The sequence below is a fragment of the Carettochelys insculpta genome, chromosome 18 (genome assembly GCF_033958435.1).
Source record: "Carettochelys insculpta isolate YL-2023 chromosome 18, ASM3395843v1, whole genome shotgun sequence".
Taxonomy (NCBI): Eukaryota; Metazoa; Chordata; order Testudines; family Carettochelyidae; genus Carettochelys; species Carettochelys insculpta.
In genome coordinates this window covers 30,233,527-30,253,301 of record NC_134154.1, presented here as the reverse complement: position 1 = coordinate 30,253,301, position 19,775 = coordinate 30,233,527, and the positions used below count along the sequence as shown (strand labels likewise).

The 19,775-nt window shown below is 43.4% G+C and overlaps 1 protein-coding gene across 2 annotated transcripts in view; it reads right to left on the bottom strand.

Annotated features, from left to right (window-relative positions):
• Window positions 1–10,035: 10,035 nt before the first annotated feature.
• GRK3 (G protein-coupled receptor kinase 3) overlaps window positions 10,036–19,775 on the bottom strand; it is a 138,067-nt gene continuing 128,327 nt past the window's right edge. For both annotated transcript variants that reach the window (XM_075013027.1, XM_075013028.1), the window contains one exon: window positions 10,036–19,107. In XM_075013027.1, coding sequence (XP_074869128.1) covers window positions 18,946–19,107 — 162 coding nt within the window. In that variant the 3' untranslated portion in view covers window positions 10,036–18,945. The remainder of the gene's footprint in view (window positions 19,108–19,775) is intronic.

Sequence of the window (19,775 nt, the reverse complement as noted above, 5' to 3'; positions counted from 1 at the left end):
TTGGCCATCAGTGTAAGATTTTGGGGTAAGATTCTAAGTTATAAATTGACCCGGCAGTGTGGCTTGTCCTTTGGGATTGGAAGAACCTTTTTATTTGACGAGATTGGTTTTCATAACCTCTCCTCTGTACAAGGAACGTACCCAGTGGTGGCACAAGAGAATTGCTTGTCTGACTTCCTGTTAACCCGTGTGATGAAAACAGAAGCACTCCTTTTGGCAGGTCTGGTGTGCCTTATAGCAGAACCACCCCACTCTTGGACTGTAAGTAGCCCTGTCTCTAAGCAATTCACCCTGAATTGATCGTCTTAGCAGTGCACCCCAGAACCCCCTTGTCACGCATCTGTCTGAGGGTAATGAGGACAAGTAGCCATTGAAGCAACTCATCCAGGGAGATGGGGGTTTCACCACCATGGGAAATCTTTAAATCAAGACTGGATGTCATCCTACAGCTGTGGTTTTCCTCCTCCTTTCATTTGAGGATGCTTACATTAATTTCAAGTGGAGATACAGACCCCTCAGGACACCCAGGTACATCGTCTGTAGACCCCTCTCCCCCAGCGGTCCATGAGAACTGGCTGAAAACTACTCTCTGCCAGAGCAGCTCTAGTTCAAACAGCTGTTATTTTGGGAAAGTTCCATAGTCTGTGTGATGCCGGAGGCCAGACTAGACAATCACAACTGTCCCTGCTGGATGCAGAATCTATGAACAATCATTGTTTGCTTTCGGGCTGCAGGACAAAATCAAATCAAGAGCAGAAGGTCACAGTAAGAAGGAAAGAATTCAAAGTAGGATGGTGCTTGAAGGTATGTTTTACCAGTCTGAAACTGAGCAGGTAACATGGAGCTAGGACTTGCATGTGCTGGTGAAATGAGACCCAGACTGAAATTGATAGAATGGAGGGAGGCGGGAGGGTGGGGGTTGACAAAAATCAGGGGAGAGCACTCACAGTGACAGCATCACTTGGATCTGAAGTGATCCATCTAAGTTAGCAGATAGATCACAACTGCATGCAAATCACCTAATCAGCCTCAGAAATGCAGCCAGCTCAGGGCAGGATTCAGGAGTTGTTCAGCTGCCCATAGTGACAGTTCTCAAACCCGGGAAACAAAGAAACAGCCGACACTGCAGGGGGAGCTCAGAGTCGCACCACAAATTGCCTATGTTACAGTACAATGGAAAGTGCAAGTTTCTATCTCAAGAGAGCATGGACCTGGATGGCTGCCGATTTCTTGTGCTTCGGACCTTCGCTCCAGCGCATTCCAAAGGCAGCTCTGGCGTTTCAAACTGAGACCGTACTCAGTCACCGCCACATTTCTTGCAGCTCCTTCACCTTCCCTGCCACACAAATCGCACCAACCAGGCCTGACCGTGCTCAGAGCGTGAGAGCTGATGAGATCATGGTCTCAGATGGGCAGCTGAGATGTGCGCAGCACTTAAAATAGCACAGGCCCATTCCTCTATCCAGGGAAAAAATCATGTCCGCCGTGGTGCCAAAATGTACAGCCAGCTCAACATATCCCAAGTGTGTACACCTGCTCGTCGTAGGACAGAGTGAAAAAACTATCCCTGTACCAAGCTGTGAAATCCAGCAGCCTGCGCTGAGTGGATGCCAGCTCCCCAAAGGAGCTGCTAACACAGTGCATTTCTGAAGTGAACAAAAGCAAATCGAATTAGGACCACAGCTGTAAATAACGGTCCCCACCCAGGGATTTAAAGCAGTTCTCCAAACTATTTCTGAGTCACACTATAAATGAAGGCTACATCTACACTAACTCCGCAAGATCGACTACTTAGGTTTGATCTTCCAGGACATGGTTTCACGCATGCACGAAATGATGTGTTCCAGGGTCAACGTCGACCCTGGCGCTCCTCACGAGTCATGAGGATGGAGGAAGGTTGAGGGGAGGAGCAGTCCCATCAACGTTCTGCCGTGAAGACAGGCATAGAAGTCGAAGGCTGCGAAGTCAATTTTTGGTACACAACTGGCGTACCAAAAAATCATGTGGCAGCTGTCGACCTTCCAGGTAAGGGTAGACGTAGCCTAAGTTGCATTAGTTTTCGTGGGTGCCCCTTCAGCGCATTTGAGGAGCATTGAAGCGCTGACCACAGGAAGCCTCTTGCTGAGTATAACAGATTACTTTATTTACCACATACATCCCCGCTAGTCAGACACTGCTCTCACATAGGACTCTCATTCCCACAAGGGAGAGCTGAGCTGAGCGAGCAAGAGGTGCCCCCGTTGTGAAAACACATCGCTCTAAGGCTATGCCTACACTTACCTGGAAGGTTGATGGCTGCTATGCAATTTTGCGCATGCATGAAACAGCGTCCCAGAAGATTGAACCTGAGCAGTCGATCTTACGGAGCTAGTGTAGATGTAGCCTAGGCAACATAATGATCTGGGATCTCAGAGCCTGGCCAGCTGAGTGCCAGATCATTTCTTTCAGAGGGAGAGTTATGATATGGGAGAACACCAGCAGGGGTGAGAGAGCTGCTGTTAAATTTGTCCAACAAGAGGCATCCAATGACCCTTCTTTTCCACAATGGCTCACACGGTGCCCACCCTCTCGCTCTCTACTGTTTCCCTAGGGATCCATGCTGTTTACCCTTCCAGAATCCAGAAGTTTCCCGAGATCTGTCAGTGAGAAGGTAAAACGGTTCCCCAATACAAGGTTGACAGTCACACAAAGTGTCTCACAAACACATGTTAAAAATATCCCCAGAGCCACTTGACGTGCATAATGTGAAGGCATTTGCTTTCGTGCCGCTCTGAGGCACTTCACAGGGATAGGCACAGTGGGAACTCAGACTCACTGTGGGCCTCCCTGCACCGTGGTTTGTGCATGGGTGAATGAGTTCTCAATTTAGTACTGTGTGCTTGCACGGTGACCTTGGCGTGTGCTTGTCATACAGTGGGTGTTTGCAGCCATTGCTACAGGAGACCCAGCGGCTGGGCAGTCTGTGAGGGGCCGGGGGGAAGGTGGGTAACACAGGCTCAGGTTGGGAAATGAGCTGAAGTAAAACCGAAAAGCTGCAGGCAAGGCTCATGAGGACAGACGAGCCTCACAGTTCCGCAGCCAGGTGAGGCCAATGGCTCTCAGGAGCAAAGAACGGGCTATAGGGCAGCTTCCGAGTGCTCTAAACTGTTGCCTGGCCAGCGAATCCCAGTGCAGCAGCCTCAACAATAGTTGTTGCTCGTGTTTCTGTCTGGACAACTATGACAGAGACACCTTAGCCCAGGGCACCCTCCAGCATCAGGCTGTCGTGTACCCGCCTCAGCTTCCCCTTGTGTTTGACACGAAACAAAGAGCCTGTCAGTGTCCCACACAAAGTCCCACCACTGGGCGCTACGTATCCCTGCACACCGGTGCCACAGCTCCCTCCTGTGTCTTGCAGGAAAACCATTGGTACATTCACAGTCTACAGACAAAGACAGAACTGCCTCCCCCTTTGTCCGGGTGCTGCCCCCCTTGGCCCCGGCACCCATAGTTCCTTCCGCCCTCACCCCGCACCACCTTCTCCAGGCCACCCCATCTATGAGTGACCAGCCTCCCTGCAGCTCTTCCCTCAGATCTTTCCCCCTAGTGCTCCTCACAGGTTCTGCCCCCGCAGACCTCCAAGTCTGTGGCTTAGGGGATCAGCCCTCCTGCATCCAGGCTCCACTTCCTCTCGCCATGCTGGAGCTGCCCTTCAGCTAATGCTACCAGAGCCCTCAGCCCTCTCACCAACGTTTCCGTGACAGCCCCCATCCAACCTCAGCTCCCCAGCCAGCTGGGACTGCCAAGCAGCTCCTGTTCCCTGTGCGTCTCAGCCTCACTTCCTGCATCTGACTCCCCTCCGAGTCTCTTCATCTCCTTTCTTCTAGAACCCACTTGGCTTGTCCCAAGCCTAAATGAGGGATCAATTGAACAATCCAAGATGCGCTGGCTTCTTCCTCCTGAACGGGCCAGTGTCAGCCTCTGACATTGTCTCCCACGTTAGCCCTGGAAAAGGAGAAAAAGAAGAAAACACCCTTAGCCTAGAAAACACTGACTCTGGTTTTCTATTGTTCTGCATGTTCACCAGCGAACCAATGAGTTTTGAGCAGTCAGGAGAGCTCACGCTCACGCTCTAAATTATGGAGACAGACCAAGAGCGGAAGCAGAGGTACAGCGAGATTCTGAGAGTCCCCAAGCAAGACGGGTGGGGGCAGGAACAGAATGCAGCTCTCCCATCTCAAGTCCAAACTTCCAACCACTAGGCCTCGCTGCTTGGTCACTTGACCACCACCAGTGCTGCCCGATGCTATGTTGCCAGCTCACACGTGGGACAGAGACTGGTTTGCACATTATCTAGTGCATTTCTGGGCTTACAAGAATAACAAAAAGCTATACATGTTTTAAACCACCAAACATCCCTGGGACGGAGTTTGGGCATTGCCTCCCGTTCATTGTGGAGAAGCAAAGCTATTGGAGTAATAGACATTGGTAAAATGCTTCCCCACTAGATGGCTCTCTGTATTGCTTTTTTGGTTGACAGACAAAAAGCCTATGCAACTTGAGCCTAAAATACAAGTGTATTAAATTGTAATGCCCGAGGGTAAATGGGACTATTACAGGGGTGCTATTAGCAAACAAACAGAAGCACTGAACAGAGACTGAGGGAGGTGCCATTTGTAACCATGGTTTGGACATTTGCCTGCTGCAATCACAAAGGTCTGTAGATGCAATTTCATGATGGAGACGGGTGTATTAAAAGGGACACTAGAAGATTGAACTTCAGCACATCATTTAAAAGCATTTTCAGTTGCTATTCGTGCAACAGCCTCACGCTGCCGAAGTGGGGTTCCTAATCACATTTTACTATTCCCTTACATGTTTCTGTGTGCTCTATATATGAGGGCCCCACATGATAACAGGGCAGACTAGCTGGTTGACTATATAGAGGGAACAGTGAAGAAGACAGGCTGCAAAATGCCACCCAATGCACAGAGGCATGAGAATTGTTTGAAAAATCCCATTTTGTTTCAAAGCCAATTTCAAATGCAATGGTTCTGTTTGACAGTTTCAGTATTAATAAATGGATTTAAAACTAAGTTATTTTCCCCCATCTTGTCTCGTTTCAAAATCACCATTTTCACTTTTGAGAACCAAAACAATTCAATTCAAAATTAAGGTATTTTCATCATTTTGATTTTCCCCCAATCAAAAATTGCTCTGAAACCCAAGTGGTTTCATGAAATGGTTCTACTGTATTTCACTAGAACTGCCTTTTAGGGACAAAAAAGCCTCTGCCATTAGAAGATTTCCTCTAGCTGGAGAAAACCCACTGCTAAGGTGAGAATAGGTCTCCTCTCACTTTCGGTGTTAGCAGTCAATGCTCGTCTATAGCCTTCACTGGGGAACTGTGAAGCACTGTGTGTATTTTCAGATCTGGGAATTCCTCGGCATGCCTGGCCAGCCTTGGGCAGGAGGCACACACAGAGCACAACCCATTCTATCTGCTGTAGCTTTCCTGGTAGCTTCCACGGGAAGTGTGCTGGCAGTTTCTGACTAGTCTCATGGAATGGATATACAGGCTCGCCGTATTAACAGCATGGTGAATAGCAGCATAACAGCCCCTGGCTACAAAATCTCTAGTGCCCACTGGTGGCAGAACTCCTGCAGCGAAAATGCTAACGAAGCAATGGCCCAGACACAGCAACCGTGACCGCCTTTGCCCAGGAAAGCAGCTGCTGGCAGTGTGGTCTCTCGCTGCAATTTGACAGATGGTGTCAGCTGGAAAGAGCAACTGCCTCTTGGGGTGCAGCCAATTAGAGCCAGGAGAGAGCACTGCCCAATTAGTGATGGTTCTGTCTGGACAAGGCTGTTTTTCTGAACTGGGGAAGGCGAGAGACAAGCTGCATGAGACCCGCTGAACACGCTTGTCCCATGGAGGAGTCTCAAGAACAAACACACAGAGCTCCTTCCCTTCGTGCAGCAGCCAGCTCTCCTCTCTAGGGTACACACCACCCAAGCGCCGTCTCCCTCCAGCTGGATCTGGGCTTCCCCCACTTCTTTTTCTTTTTTTATGTAGCTCAGCTGAGGCCTGTCATTTGAAGGCCCTGGCTGCCCTGCGCCAGCTCCCCCTTGTGCTCCAAACACCTTCCTCTGCACATCTGCCTAGGGAAGTGGGTTCAGAGCCGTATTCACTCCTAGGTTCTCACCCTAGTTCCAAAACCACAGCTTGGAACTGCTGTTCTCTCTCGTCTCACGCCGTTCCTGGGGCACACAAGACATTGACCAAGGCAGTGCAGGAGGTTGTACACACGTGTTTGCCTCGTGCCACCACCTTCACTTTTGGGTTCCACTTGGTAAGACCATCACCAGTCTCTGCCACCCGGTCGGGCTCGATTCAGTGTCCACCAGCGTTCTCATTCCAGGGCAGTGATGGGGGAGTTCTGCAGAACCCAGCTCTCAAACACCATCGGCATTTCCCACCATTTAGTTACGCTGTAGTCGTGCTATTTTGGGGTTAGCGATTTTCAGAGGCAAAGCTTTTTTTATACCTCTGCTTCTTGGGTGCAGAATGCACCTCTCGTCACTCTAGCTGTCTCCAGACACCTCCTGGGACCTGGCGAGAGAGGAGAAATGTCATCAGCCACACCCATTGCAATTCTGTGCAACCAGCTGCTTGGTGTATGAACTGAAAGTGAAGACTTGGCACTGGGGAAAAGCTGGGTGCACCTGTGTGATCTTTGTTTAGTGAGCCAGGTAATGCCCAGACTAACACACTTCTCAAACAAAGGCTGAGCGGCGGCTATGACCCAGGCATGGGAATGAACTCAGCCCTCAGAATGCAATGAGGAGCGTAATCCTCACATGGCCAGAGAAAGGAAGCAATTCAGAGCCTTCACGGCCCATTGGTGCAACACCTGGCAAAAGGTTACCTTGACTTGGTTAACCTCTAGGCCGAGCTGCCACGTAAACATTAGAGAACAGGAACTAGAAAGGCCCAAGAGCCGCTTCATGCCTCTGGATTTCCAGCGTCGGGGGGGGGGGTGTGGAACCAGGACTAGGAGTGTTGAGAGGAAGCCAGGTTTGTAATAAAAGCAGCATGGAGCACAACCTGGAGGTCATAAACCCCTCAGGGAATCTTCCCCCTCCCATAGGCACCGACCCACCCCTCACCCTCCTGTGCAGGGAAGGTCACACAGGTGTGTAAAGGAGACATTCATGTCCATTGCAGGTCTCACAGAGAGAGCCTGGGAGCTACGCATTTACCTGCAGGGACACAAGGAACTCACCCTGCAGCATTAGGGCTGTGGAAGGAGACCAACCTGAGAGCAGGTCCCAGGAGAGTGAAGGAAGTGTGCGAGAAGGGGAGCAGACAGGAACCACCAGTGTCTTGGGGTAGGTGACAAGCATTTGAGCTTGTTGGAGGGGAAGAGAACCCCAGCAGGTTACCTTGGGAAATCCTTCAGGAGAATGATCCAGAGAAAAAAGCAGCCAGGCTCTTCAGGGCCTTTACTCCTGCCTGGAGGCGGAAGCCTGCTGAATCCCAGAGTCCAGCAGAACGAGAGAGAGAGAAATCCGAGCAGTGCTCCCACTCCCAGATGGCAGTGGCTCACACTGCTGGCCCTGTGAAGCAGCTGCATCATAAAATCATAGAATCCCAGGGCTGGAAGGGACCTCAGGAGGTCATCGAGCCTGACCCCTTGCCTAAAGCAGGATCAAACCAGCTGACCCAACCAACCCAAACAGGACTATGTCACGCGGGGACTTAAAAACCTCAAGGGATGGCAATTCCACAACCTGTCTTGGTAACGCATTCCAGTGCTTCACCACCCTCCTGGTGATGCAGGTTTTCCTAATATCCAACCTAGACCTCCCCCACTGCAACTAGAGACCATTGCTCCTGGTTCTTCCATCTGTCACTACTGAGAACAGCCTCTCTCCATCCTCTTTAGAGCCCCACCTTCAGGAAGTTGAAGGCTGCTATCAAATCACCCCTCGGTCTTCTCTTCTGCAAACTAAATAAACCCAAATCCCTCAGCCTCTCCTCACAGGTCACGTGCTCCAGCCCCCTAATCATTTTCCTTGCCCTCCACTGGACCCTCTCCAATGCATCCACGTCCTTTCTATACTGGGGGGCCCAGCACTGGATGCTATACTCCAGATGAGGCCTCACCAGTGCCAAATAGAGAATAACTTCTCTACATTTGCTGGAAATGCTCCTCCTAATGCACCCAAATATGCCATTAGCCTTCTTGGCTACAAGAGCCCACTGTTGACTCATATCCAGTCTCTCATCCACTGTAATCCCCAGGTCCTTTTCTGCTGCACTGCTACTTAGTCAGTCTGTCTCCAGCCTGTAACGGTGCTTGGGATTCTTCAGTCCCAAGTGCAGGAGTCTGCACTTGTCCTTGTTGAACTTCACCAGATTACTTTTGGCCCAATCCTCCAATTTGCCTAGGTCACTATCTCCACCTTCCAACGTATCTACTTGTCCCCTTAGTTTAGTGTCATCTGCAAATTTACGGAGAGTGTAATCCATCCCCTTATCCAGGTCATTCATAAAGATGTTAACTACTGGCCACAGAACTGATCCCTAGACCACTCCACTTGAAACCGACCACCAACCAGACACTGAGCCATTGATCACTACTCATTGGGCGCCACCATCTAGCCAGCTTTCTATCCACCTTACAGTCCATACTTCCTTACCTTATGGGCAAGAATATTGAGGAAAACTGTTCACTGCTCAAAGCGTTTGCTGTGGGTGCCTTTGTATAAGGCTGATGGCTAGGCCTGGCTGCTAGCTAGGCCTGGCTCAAAGTCTGGCCTCCATTCCAATCAGCCCTTGAAGGCCCACCAGGAACAACGCACTCCCAATTCACACTTATCAAACTGCCAAACACACCTTCAAACTGCAAAACTAATGGTCACAGACAAACACTAGATCCATAGCCTCTACACTCCACCAGGGAGAGCCTGGCCTACTGGGATACACCTGGGGCCTGGAAGAACTCAAGGTGGTGCGGGGGTATGGCAGGGGAGAGAAGTAGTTAAAAAAGTCTCCATTCCCCTATGCCTGGAGAACTGGTAGTATCAGTGATGGGCCTATTGCCAAACATTCTCTCTGCCTTCCTTTAAGGGCCTTCTCTCTCGCGAGGTTTTACTTCTTTTCCCCTGCGTAACCCTGAGATGAAAACAGAAGACCAAACAGAGGCTCCATGCTTCCAGGAGAGGATGCAAAGCAGAGCAAAGGAGAGCAGATGGGAAACTGCCTTTCTGTACCTCATGTGATTCACAATCACTTAGGGTATGTCTACACTACAGTTACTCCAGAATAGCTTATTCCAGAGGTGTCATTCCAAAAGAAGATATTCCAGAATAATGTGTCTACACTACAAGGAAGCCCCAAAAATAAGTAAACCTTATTCCAAAACAGTGCAGTGCTTCGAGAGGCTCTCATCCAAAATTGTATGTCTACACAGCCGCTTTATTTCAAAATAAGCTATTCTGGAACAGCCTCTATTTTGAATAACCACTATTTCGAAGTAGACCCGATTCCTCGTACAATGAACTTTACCAAATTCAAATTAAAGTGTCCACTATTGCAAAATTATTTCAAAACAGCAGTTGCACTGTGTAGATGCTTGCAAAGTTGCTGTGAAATAGCTGTGCATGTAGACATACCCCTAGTCTCCTGCTGCCTGGTAGGCGGAGCTGCTATGCTCTAAGTCACAGCAAAGATTTCTGGGACAGCAGAAAAGGGGACAACTGTGTCCCATCCCACCAAGGTAAATACCAGTCACAAGGATAAGTAGATTGGTTTCCCTGGAAAGCCCAGCAGAAGTAGCATGACCTCAGTTCTCTAAATACTCATTGCACAGGCCCAAGCACGTAATGCTTCTGTGACTTTCTCCAACCGTTCTTGTCCAAAACACTTTTCTTTAGGAGGGTCCTAAAATCTGCCTTGAGCCCTGGAGCCCAGCAAGCCAGTGTGGCACCACCTTGAAAAACCTCATGCCCACTTTGCTTAAGCAAAGCTAGAAAGAAAGAAACACCAGAGCATTCTCACATTTTTTATTGGAATAGTCTTTGCATGGGAGCAGTTGACCAACACACAGAAGCAGCTTAGCTGTTCCAAAACAATCCTTTAAAAAAGTAATGGTAGAATTAAGTGTGGCACACCACATAAATTACCAAGGACTGTGAACACAGTCTCTGTGGGAGATACTACTTCAAACGTGCACTAGTAGTATATTGATGAGGTATAAAACCCCCTTCTGCACAATAAATATGAAAAGAGCAAAACACAGAAAACAAATGTTTCTCAGATACAATATCTAAAGTTATTTACAGATACTGGCTTTTCTTACTATTAAATTACACATTGAAAACAGGGTCACTTTCACATCTTGTTCGTAATGCACAGCTGCTCCTCTCCTGCTGCTTCTGAATTAAGTCACAAAAATAATGTAAGAGAAAGTCTCTCTCAGGACATGTGAACTTTATTCTGTTTTTCAGTCATCTTTATTTGCTCTAGTTCACCTTACCTGCTCAGTCATCACAATCACTTAAGAAAGAAACAGGTATGTATTTCAGCAGGGAGAACTTTCTATCTTTCCACTGATCAGGCTACAGCCTCACACCCAAATCCCTTTATACATCTCCCCAGCCTATTTCCTCATAAACTAGACTGGAAGGAACGTCCACATCAGGAACATCCTGATGCCTACGTACAGTCTATCCTTAAGGCAAAATGAAAACAAAGAAAAGTAGCCACTCTTACACAGTGCTGTCACCAGCTCTGATGAAAGCACTGGTGGTAGTTTTTTTTAAATGAGGAAAATGCTTAGCAAATGCTTGTAAGGTGAAATGGTCCTGCTTAACTCCCACTGAAACCTTCCATGTAAAAGTAATGTCTGAAGGTGAGCTCTTCAGAAGTGAAGTATTATTTAAATACTAACGAATGTGTATTTGAAACTTCCAAACACGCAAAACCGAAAAGCATATTCTCTTTTTTGCTGCAATGTATTCCTCAAAGTGTCAGATGGCATGCATAGAGATGGATGAATGACTTTTAGCAAATGAGTTGGACAAATTTAGCCCTAATGTCTGTTACGCTGCTACATCACTATTTTTACAGAACTGTCCAGATCTGAACAGTTTGTAAAGATAGGCACTGAGTCAGCCAATAGTTTAGTTACTTTACACATATAGAGAGACGTTTGCATTTCCGGTGCAGGAGAGGCCACCAAGACCCATGGGCATCTTAAATACAACATAGATACCATTTGGAAGCTTTCAGTGGGAGTTAAGCGGGACCATTTCACCTTACAAGCATTTGCTAAGCATGCAGCTTGACTGCTCGCCTATGTTTCATGATGCTACATCTGTTTCCTGATTGGATGGCATGAGCTTTATCAACAGAGTAAGTCTCTTTTTCCGTTGCCAGACACACTACGAACATTTATAACTGCTCATGTTTTCTAAACTGTTCCAGCTTTCTAAAATGGCTCAGAGAGCACTGCCAGTGTATGCCTGTGATTATTTGTGCTAGTATTTGTAACCCTGACTTTTACATGAGCATGCTGGTGAATAAAACTTCACTCACTGGCAAGTTCAAGACAATTCAGCTACGAATACCAGCAATTTGAGATGATGGAGTTTATTTGCAAAAATGTTTAAATGATGCTTCATTTACTCAGCCATTGCATTAAGCAGATAATCTAGATATCTGCAAAAAAGGTGTATTTTTATTTTTACTTTTACAAAAATGGTAAACTAGATTGTTCCTGACATTAATTTGACTTTATTTACGAAAAACAGAATAAAGCTGAAAGGAACTGCCCTCTCTTTAAATAACAACAAGCTATACAGATACGGAGCAGGCATTTTATGGAATGTCAGAAGTTGAAGAAACATATGGATTCAATAAATAATAAAAAAAAACTTTTTTTTTGTTAAAATAGAATTCTTCGTTTTATACCTACATAGCATAGCAATCTTTATATTAACAAAATAAAGCTGAGTCTGGGATGATTAGTTTAAAATAAAATAAAAATACAATTTAACATAATATATACATCATGGAATATAAATCAACAGGAAACACAAAATTAGATCATTTGGAATTTGTGCAGACATTTGTATTTTTGTGTGTCTGTGTGTGTGCGTGTACGTGTGTGTGTATATATATATATATATATATTTCTCTATATACTTTAGATACGCTTCATTTTATACAATATTAAAAATTCAGAAATACCGCATGTTTTCAAAATATTTTCAGGTTTTTTAATGTGTAGAATTATTGATTAATTTCTTAAAATAATCAAACACATCTAGAATTCTTTATTCTCTGAAGCACAGTTCAAAACAACCAGTCCTCATAAATATTTAGAATTGGAATACTTCAGAATTAAGGTAACTGCATCATTAGTATTTGCTGAGTGGGAAAGGTAAAGAAAGAGATTTGTGCCCATCTACACAATGTGAAGTAAATGATTCTAAATAGGAGGGATGTAGTATTTAGCTGTCTGTGCTCCAACCAAAGAAAATCACAACAAAACCCAGAGCTCCAGGCATTTCACCTTTCATGAACAGTTTACTAACATTTAAGGCCCAATCCTAAAAAAAGTGAGTGCATGAGTAACCTCATGCACACAGTGCTCAATCTTATATTCCTGTGAGTCAACGGCAAAACTCTCATGACCTTAATATGATGGATCAAGTCCAGTTAACTTTAATAGCAGTGATCACATGCTTAAAAAGTTTGCATGACCAGGGCCTAATGGAACAGATTTCTTGTTTTTAGCAGCAAAGTACTACATTTCCTATAATCCATGGAGAAGACGATGCAAAATTGTATACTGCTAAGCATAGCGGCAGTTTGATACTGCTGGAATTTCTTTCAGGGAAAGTGGAGGCTTTGTCAGTTCACTGAGGGAGTCACTTTAATTACAGGATATGTCAATCTAACTGTGCTAAATAACACTCCGCATGCCGAGCTGTGAAGACTGGGCCTATATACCAGAACAGTATGGTCCACACCTATTCTAAACTCACACATAGTGTTCTGTGCTAATGTTTTTAAAGCCAGACATAAGGAGAGTCACCTTGAGTCAGACCAATGGTCCATCTAGCCTCCTATTCTGTCTTCCAACAGTGGCCAATGCCAGGTGCCCCAGAAGGAATGAACAGAACAGGTGAGCATCAAGTGATCCCTCCTCCGTCACTCATTCCCAGCTTCTGGCAAACAGAGGCTACAGACGCTTCAGAGCACACTGTTGCATCCCTGCCCATCCTGGCTAATAGCCATTGATGTATCTATCCTCCATAAACTTATCTAGGTACTTTTTGAACTCTGTTATGGTTTTCACCTTCAAAAGATCCTCTGGAGCACAGTTCATCTGTACATGCTGTGAAGAAATACTTCCTTTTGTTTTAAACCTGCTGCCAATGAGTTTCGTATGGTGAACTGAGCACTAGTTCTTCAATAATGAAAAGGAGGAATTAACTCTTCTTTTACTTTCTCCACACCAGTCACGACTGTATAACCCTCAATCACATCCCTTCTTTTTCATCGCTCATCCATGCTGGAAAATGCCAGGTTTGTTAATCTCTCTGCAGATGGAAGCTGCTCCCCAAGCCTAATAATTTTTGCTGCCCTTTTCTGTAAATCTTTCCAATTCCCATATATCATTTTTGAGATGGGGAGACTACATGCACTATTCAAGATGTGGGTATAATATGGATTTATCTAGAGCAGTGGTTCTCGACCAGGAGTATGTGTACCCCTGGGGGTATGCACAGCTCTTTCAGAGTGTAGACTAACTCAGTGTTTCTCAACTTTTTTTATGAATAAAAACAATTGGGCTTCTTTTATGTTCATCTACTTTTCATTTATCCTTTTTGCACAATTGTAAGTATGATGACAAGTTTATTGCCTAAAGGCAATTCCTTCCAACCAACCAGTTATGATTAAGTTGTTTAAACAAATGTGTTGCAATGGTAGAAAAAAATGTGTGCATTTGAAAATTGTAGGTACAGGGAGTATTTATAATTTTTAAAAGGGGTACTTTATTTAAAAAAAAAAAGGTTGAGAAACCCTGATCTGGAGACACTATGATATCATCCTATTCTTTAATCTATCCCTTTTTAAATGATTCCCATCATTCTCTTAGCTTTTTTGTCTGCTGCTGCACATTGAGTGGATCTTTCAGGGCATTGTCAACATTGACTCCAAAATCTCTTTCTTGAGTAGTAACAGCTAATTTAAACCCCATCTTTTCATATTTATAGTTGGGATTACATTTTCCAATGTGCATTACTTTGCACTTCTTGACATTTAATTTTATCTGCCATTTTATTATCCAGTTTTGTGTGACCCCTTTGTAACTTTTTGCAGCCTGTTTTGCACTAACGATCTGGAGTACCTTTGAGTCATCTGCAATGTTGTGCTCTGATGGGTTATGCTCTTTTTCAGATCATTTATGAATATATTGAAGAGCACTCAGTATACATCCCTGAGGGATACTGCTTTTTGTCTCTCTCCCTTCTGAAAACTGAAAGTTAGATCTAATGCCCACTGATTTCAGTAAGTTGCAGAGTAAGCCCCAAGTGAACACGGAGTAAACTTACATATTTAGGAAAATAAATTAGGTCATCACAGAAGAACATTAAAATATTAGATTTTAGCCTTAAATATAGGTGAACTAGCATGATAAAGAAAACTACAACATAACTTTTCTGAAGAAGCATTTAAACTATGACTCAAACTACAAGGATGACCTATACCTGGTAAAGAAATTAACAGCACTATGAATGTTGTTCTTACAATTTTGGAAGCTTGTACTCAAGTACTTAATAGATTTGACCAATAAATTGCACCTCATTTATAATTTAGACCCCATAAGGCCTTAGGCCATCTTACAGAATGTTCACGGAAATACTGTACAGCATCTCCCAACTAAGGGGGAAATGCCCATTTCTGAAGAGTTCTACAGTTACACTTCTGGTTTTCAGTATAAATGGATGATGCTTTGCTTCTCTCAGACTGAGATCCTGATTCAGGAAAGCATCCCAATTTTGGAGAGTGGTTCAAACTCAAAAGTCAATGTGACTTACGCACCCACTAAAGCGCTATCCCAAATTGGGGCCCTAATTCACAACACTAAAACAAAAGCCCTAACTTATTCCTTGCACTCTCAGGGTACATCTAGACTACACAGGAGATCAACCCAGTCAAGATTAGTCTTCCAGAGTTTGATTTTGTGCTTCTGATAGAGAGACGCAAAAGCAAACTATCTGGGATCAACATTAGACCCCTGTACTCCTCAATATCACAAGGAGTAAAGAAATCAGTGTGTGAGTTTCTCCTGTCAACCTCTCTTGCGTATCTGGACAAGGAAGTGGATAGCAGATAAGTTCATTCCAGCAACACAATTGCCATAGACTGCCATTGTCTTTCTTCCCTAGGGGAACCATACTAAGCAAAGAATGCAAGGTGAGCCCATGGCTTCCAAACACAATCCTGAAACCTCTTAGGCCCCAAACCTTTAAAAGCTTTATACACATGCTTAACTTCACTGGCGTGAACAGCATCCATGACATTACTCAAGGGCTTGATTAAACTGGTGCACATAAACAAGTCTGTGTAGGATTAGGGCCTTCAGAAATTAATTCAGCTCGTGTGTCAGAAGAACTAATACACAGAATTACTGCGAGCTATTCCTAGCAACACTCAAGACGTATGAGGAGGAATCTGACATTGTCTGAAATATATTTCTGTGACCAGAACAAATGTGCAAGATAAGAGCCTGACCTAAAGCTAAAACAATTCATAGCCTTGCAGACAGCAACAAGTTGAAAAGTTGCATTTAACGTTTAATTTAGCTTTGTTGCTACAAGTAGCTTTCTTCTAATCTTAGTTTCCTGAACATTTTATAACCACACTGAGCAAACAAATGGGATTAAGATGTCTAAAAGATAAAGCCAAGTCTTCTCACATTTTAAATTTTAACAAGTTTTTCAACATATTAATAGTTAATAAAGATCCTCATGAACAATCTTCCTTGTCCCATAAATATATTATAGAATTTGATAGCTAAAATATCAACAATTGGTTAAGAATGACAAAAAAAATCTCAGGATTCTCAAATTTTAAATCTCTCTACAGTGTAAAATCTGGTTCTGAGTTTTCCAAGGGAAATAAATTTCACTTATTAGTTATAAAGTACCTTACCATAAATACAAGGGGGTTGTGTTAAGACAACTCGTTTCAGAAATGTACAGTTACCAAAACAGTGGAATGATGAAAAACTCAAAAGTTCTATAAATCTTCACCAATTCATGTTAATATTCTGGGTAAAAATAAAACAAAGTAAATAAAAACAGAGAGGAAGCCATGCTAGTTTATACACATCAAAACGAAAAGCAGTCAAGTAGCAAAGTAGTAGTCAAGTGCTAGTCTTTAAAGTGCTACTTGACTGCTTTTTGTTTTGAAAGTAAATAAAGAATGACAGATTTATATCGCTATTTGAGTCTTATCAGCAATTATCAAAGGGAATGAATGCAGTGAACATTACATGACAGTTGATTTTAGCTACCATTTTAAAAATCAAAATCCAGGTTTCAAATAGCTTATAAAAATGAATTGATAATATACAAAGCTACAGCATGTTCAAGTGTCAAACCAACTCTAATTTGTAATTTATTTGTATAAAATCAACATATCTTCCACAAGTTATTACATAGCCCTAACTTAAATAAAGACACAGAACTGGACAAAATGAACTTGAACTAATCAAATATGAATGGATTAAGAGATAATATGAGGGGGTTTCAGAGTGGTTTTATTACACATTGAGCTTTCTTTTTATTCAAAACACAAATCAGAGTAGGTGTGGGGGCGATTCTAGGAATATACTTTAAAAATATCCAGTGTGTAGCAGATAACATTAAAAATTTGCCTCTCTGCATAAGTTTAGGAAAATACCACAGTTACTACTTAGAGAAATATACCTGGATTTCAAATATTATTTTTCAGTAGATTAAAATGGAACTCTGTGCTCATTTTAAAAAGGAATCCAAGAAAATGACTGTATAAATATCCTTTAAAAATGATCCCTTAACACACACACAATATTTTTTCAATTCAATTTCTTTTCACCCTATATTTAAGTATCTGAGGAATGGTTGGTGTTGTGGTCAGGGAACATGCTATTCAGAGTTATTAAGTCACCTCCCAGTTTTAGTGGTGAACGCCTCCAATTTCACAAGAATGTGGAGGACAAATAGAGGATTTTTTAAAAGAATTTTTGAGCATTTTGGCACTTTATATTTGCGTCTATGAAACAGGTCTGAAGCTCTGCAGTTGACTCTTAAACAGACAAGCCAGAAATGAAGTTGTCAGAAGGGCAGACAGATTGCTGGTGTAAATTCTGCTTCCATTTACACAGGTCCAAGTCCCACTGATTTCTATGAGAGTTGTACCCATGTAACTCAGCAGAATGTGACCCACAATAAACAATGTAATACAGAATTAGATGAAGGCTCATTTTCGCCTCTGACTTACACCTCTTGCAAACCCATTATATTCAATGAAATGTTCAGAATGCATAACAGAGTAGAAATTGTCCCAAAACGTTCAAAGTTCTCCAAAAATTACATACTATATTTGACTTCTTTGAAATATAGCCCTACATAAGAATGATGACATAAGTAGAACTTACATAAATTTGGTATACATTCATCTTATTTTAATACTTTCCTCCTCGATATTCTCAGACTGTTTTCAGTATGAATGTTTGAACTCTCTATAAAGGGAAATTAGGGCTTCTTTTTGCATATCCTGCAATCTGATGTGCATGTGAACGTTAAGTGCTTGGCTAAGATGGAGGTCTGGCATAACTATGACAGGAGAACACAAGAAAAGAAATGAAAGGAAAAGAAAAGAAAAGAAAAAGGGTCCACGAGTCCAACAACCAAGGATAGACACAGAAGAATACATACCAAGCTACCCATACATTTTAATCCAGTATGTGCACTAGTATGCAATGGACTTGAAGAATTTTTTAACTTTTAAAAAGTGCATTGAGCTGACATGGAAAAGAACTGTCTTTGTATTCACTGCAAACTTGTCAAAAGGAACTGCTGTTTAAAAACTGTGCTAAAATAGTCAATTTATACAATAGACCACTAGATGAGAAGCTACCATATATTCCTCTTCAACCGTTATTACTCTATGGTATCAGTTGCAGTTTTTATATACACAGAAGAAGCAAAACAGTGGTAGCTACCATTAGTGAGTACAACAAACCAAGTGAATAATCTGAGTTCAATGTTTCCATGAAGTATCAACAACATTCAAACCACAGGACAGTTGGAAATCAGTACTTTGAAGTGCATAAGAGTCACACTGTTGATCACCAGCAGTATGGAGCAAAGATATATGAAAGTCAATAGTTATGGCTGGAAAGAATGAGGCAACACATAGGATTACCTGTTATCCCACATGAGAAATTTGCAGTTCCTTCCAAAGTCTGGGATATGTCAATAACGGACATCAAAATGTAAATAATAAAAAGAGTAGCAACCATTTCAGTTTCCAAGTTTGGTACATACCAAAACAAGGGTATTGCAAAGCAAAAGTATCTTCCTTCCTTTCATAGTTCTTGGATAACAGATCATTTTTACACCACGAAGGCGTGATGATGCATGCGAACAATAAGCAGCTTCTACATCTGGCATCTTTCACTACTGCTACTAGCGAGAATTCACCTTGTCATAGCTTTTGGCTTCACAACCTCCAGCTGCAGAATACTGTCATCATCCCATGCTGTAAACATCCCAGGCTTCTCCTTCAAAAGACCTCCTGGTTCAGGGATGGTGCAAGTAACTCAGTGATACTGTGGCCCTCAGACATGGGGACACACCAGCTTTGTCTAAGTGACCTTTGTTCTTTCACCCCTTCTACAGCCCATTGCTATTCCTATGGCTGAGTGGTGGCTTTGAAAGCTCTACGACTGTTGAACGAGATTTATTAAGAAACTTTGGAGCACGACGCAGGAGCCTCTGTGCTTCAGTAAAGGTTTCTGTCAGCTCTTTTTTCCACTGAACAAACTCTGGATCACTCTAAAAGGGATACAGAACTCGTTAGGCACTTCATAATCGCATGCACCCAAGGGGTAAAACCAGTTTCTCTATTAGCCTTTTTAAACAATGTATTTAAATGACTCAGGGTATTGACAATACACAACTTTTCATCTTTAAGCACTGAGTCAAATCCTGAAAACCTGGTAGCAACCAAAACTATTATTTTCTTGAAAGACAGAGTGAGTTAGGCCCATTAGTTATGAACTACTTGGCAACTACAGTTTGAACCTCTCTAGTCTGGCACCCTCGGGACCTGACCAGTGCCGAACAAGAGAATATGCCAAAATCATTGGATGTCAATATTGTCTAGCACATTACCAACACTTCCACTGCTTACTGGGCTCTTACTGCCCTCTTAACATTTTGGGTTAAATTAGAGCTAAATGACAGCAAAGAACACTGAGAGGAAGGACGGGGGCTTTAAATAAAATTTATTGGACCACAGGAAATTTGGCCATATGTGTCACAAGTGAACATCCAGCTAACTAAGATCATGCCAGCGTACAGATGTTGCCAGAAGAAAGAGTGCGACATTGGAGAGGTTCAGCTGGCAGTTTGCTTCTATGCACAGACTTGGCTACTATAAATTAGTCAGTTTTGAAAACCTACGCATTTTATTATTAAACTAAATTTAAGGCACTGTGATT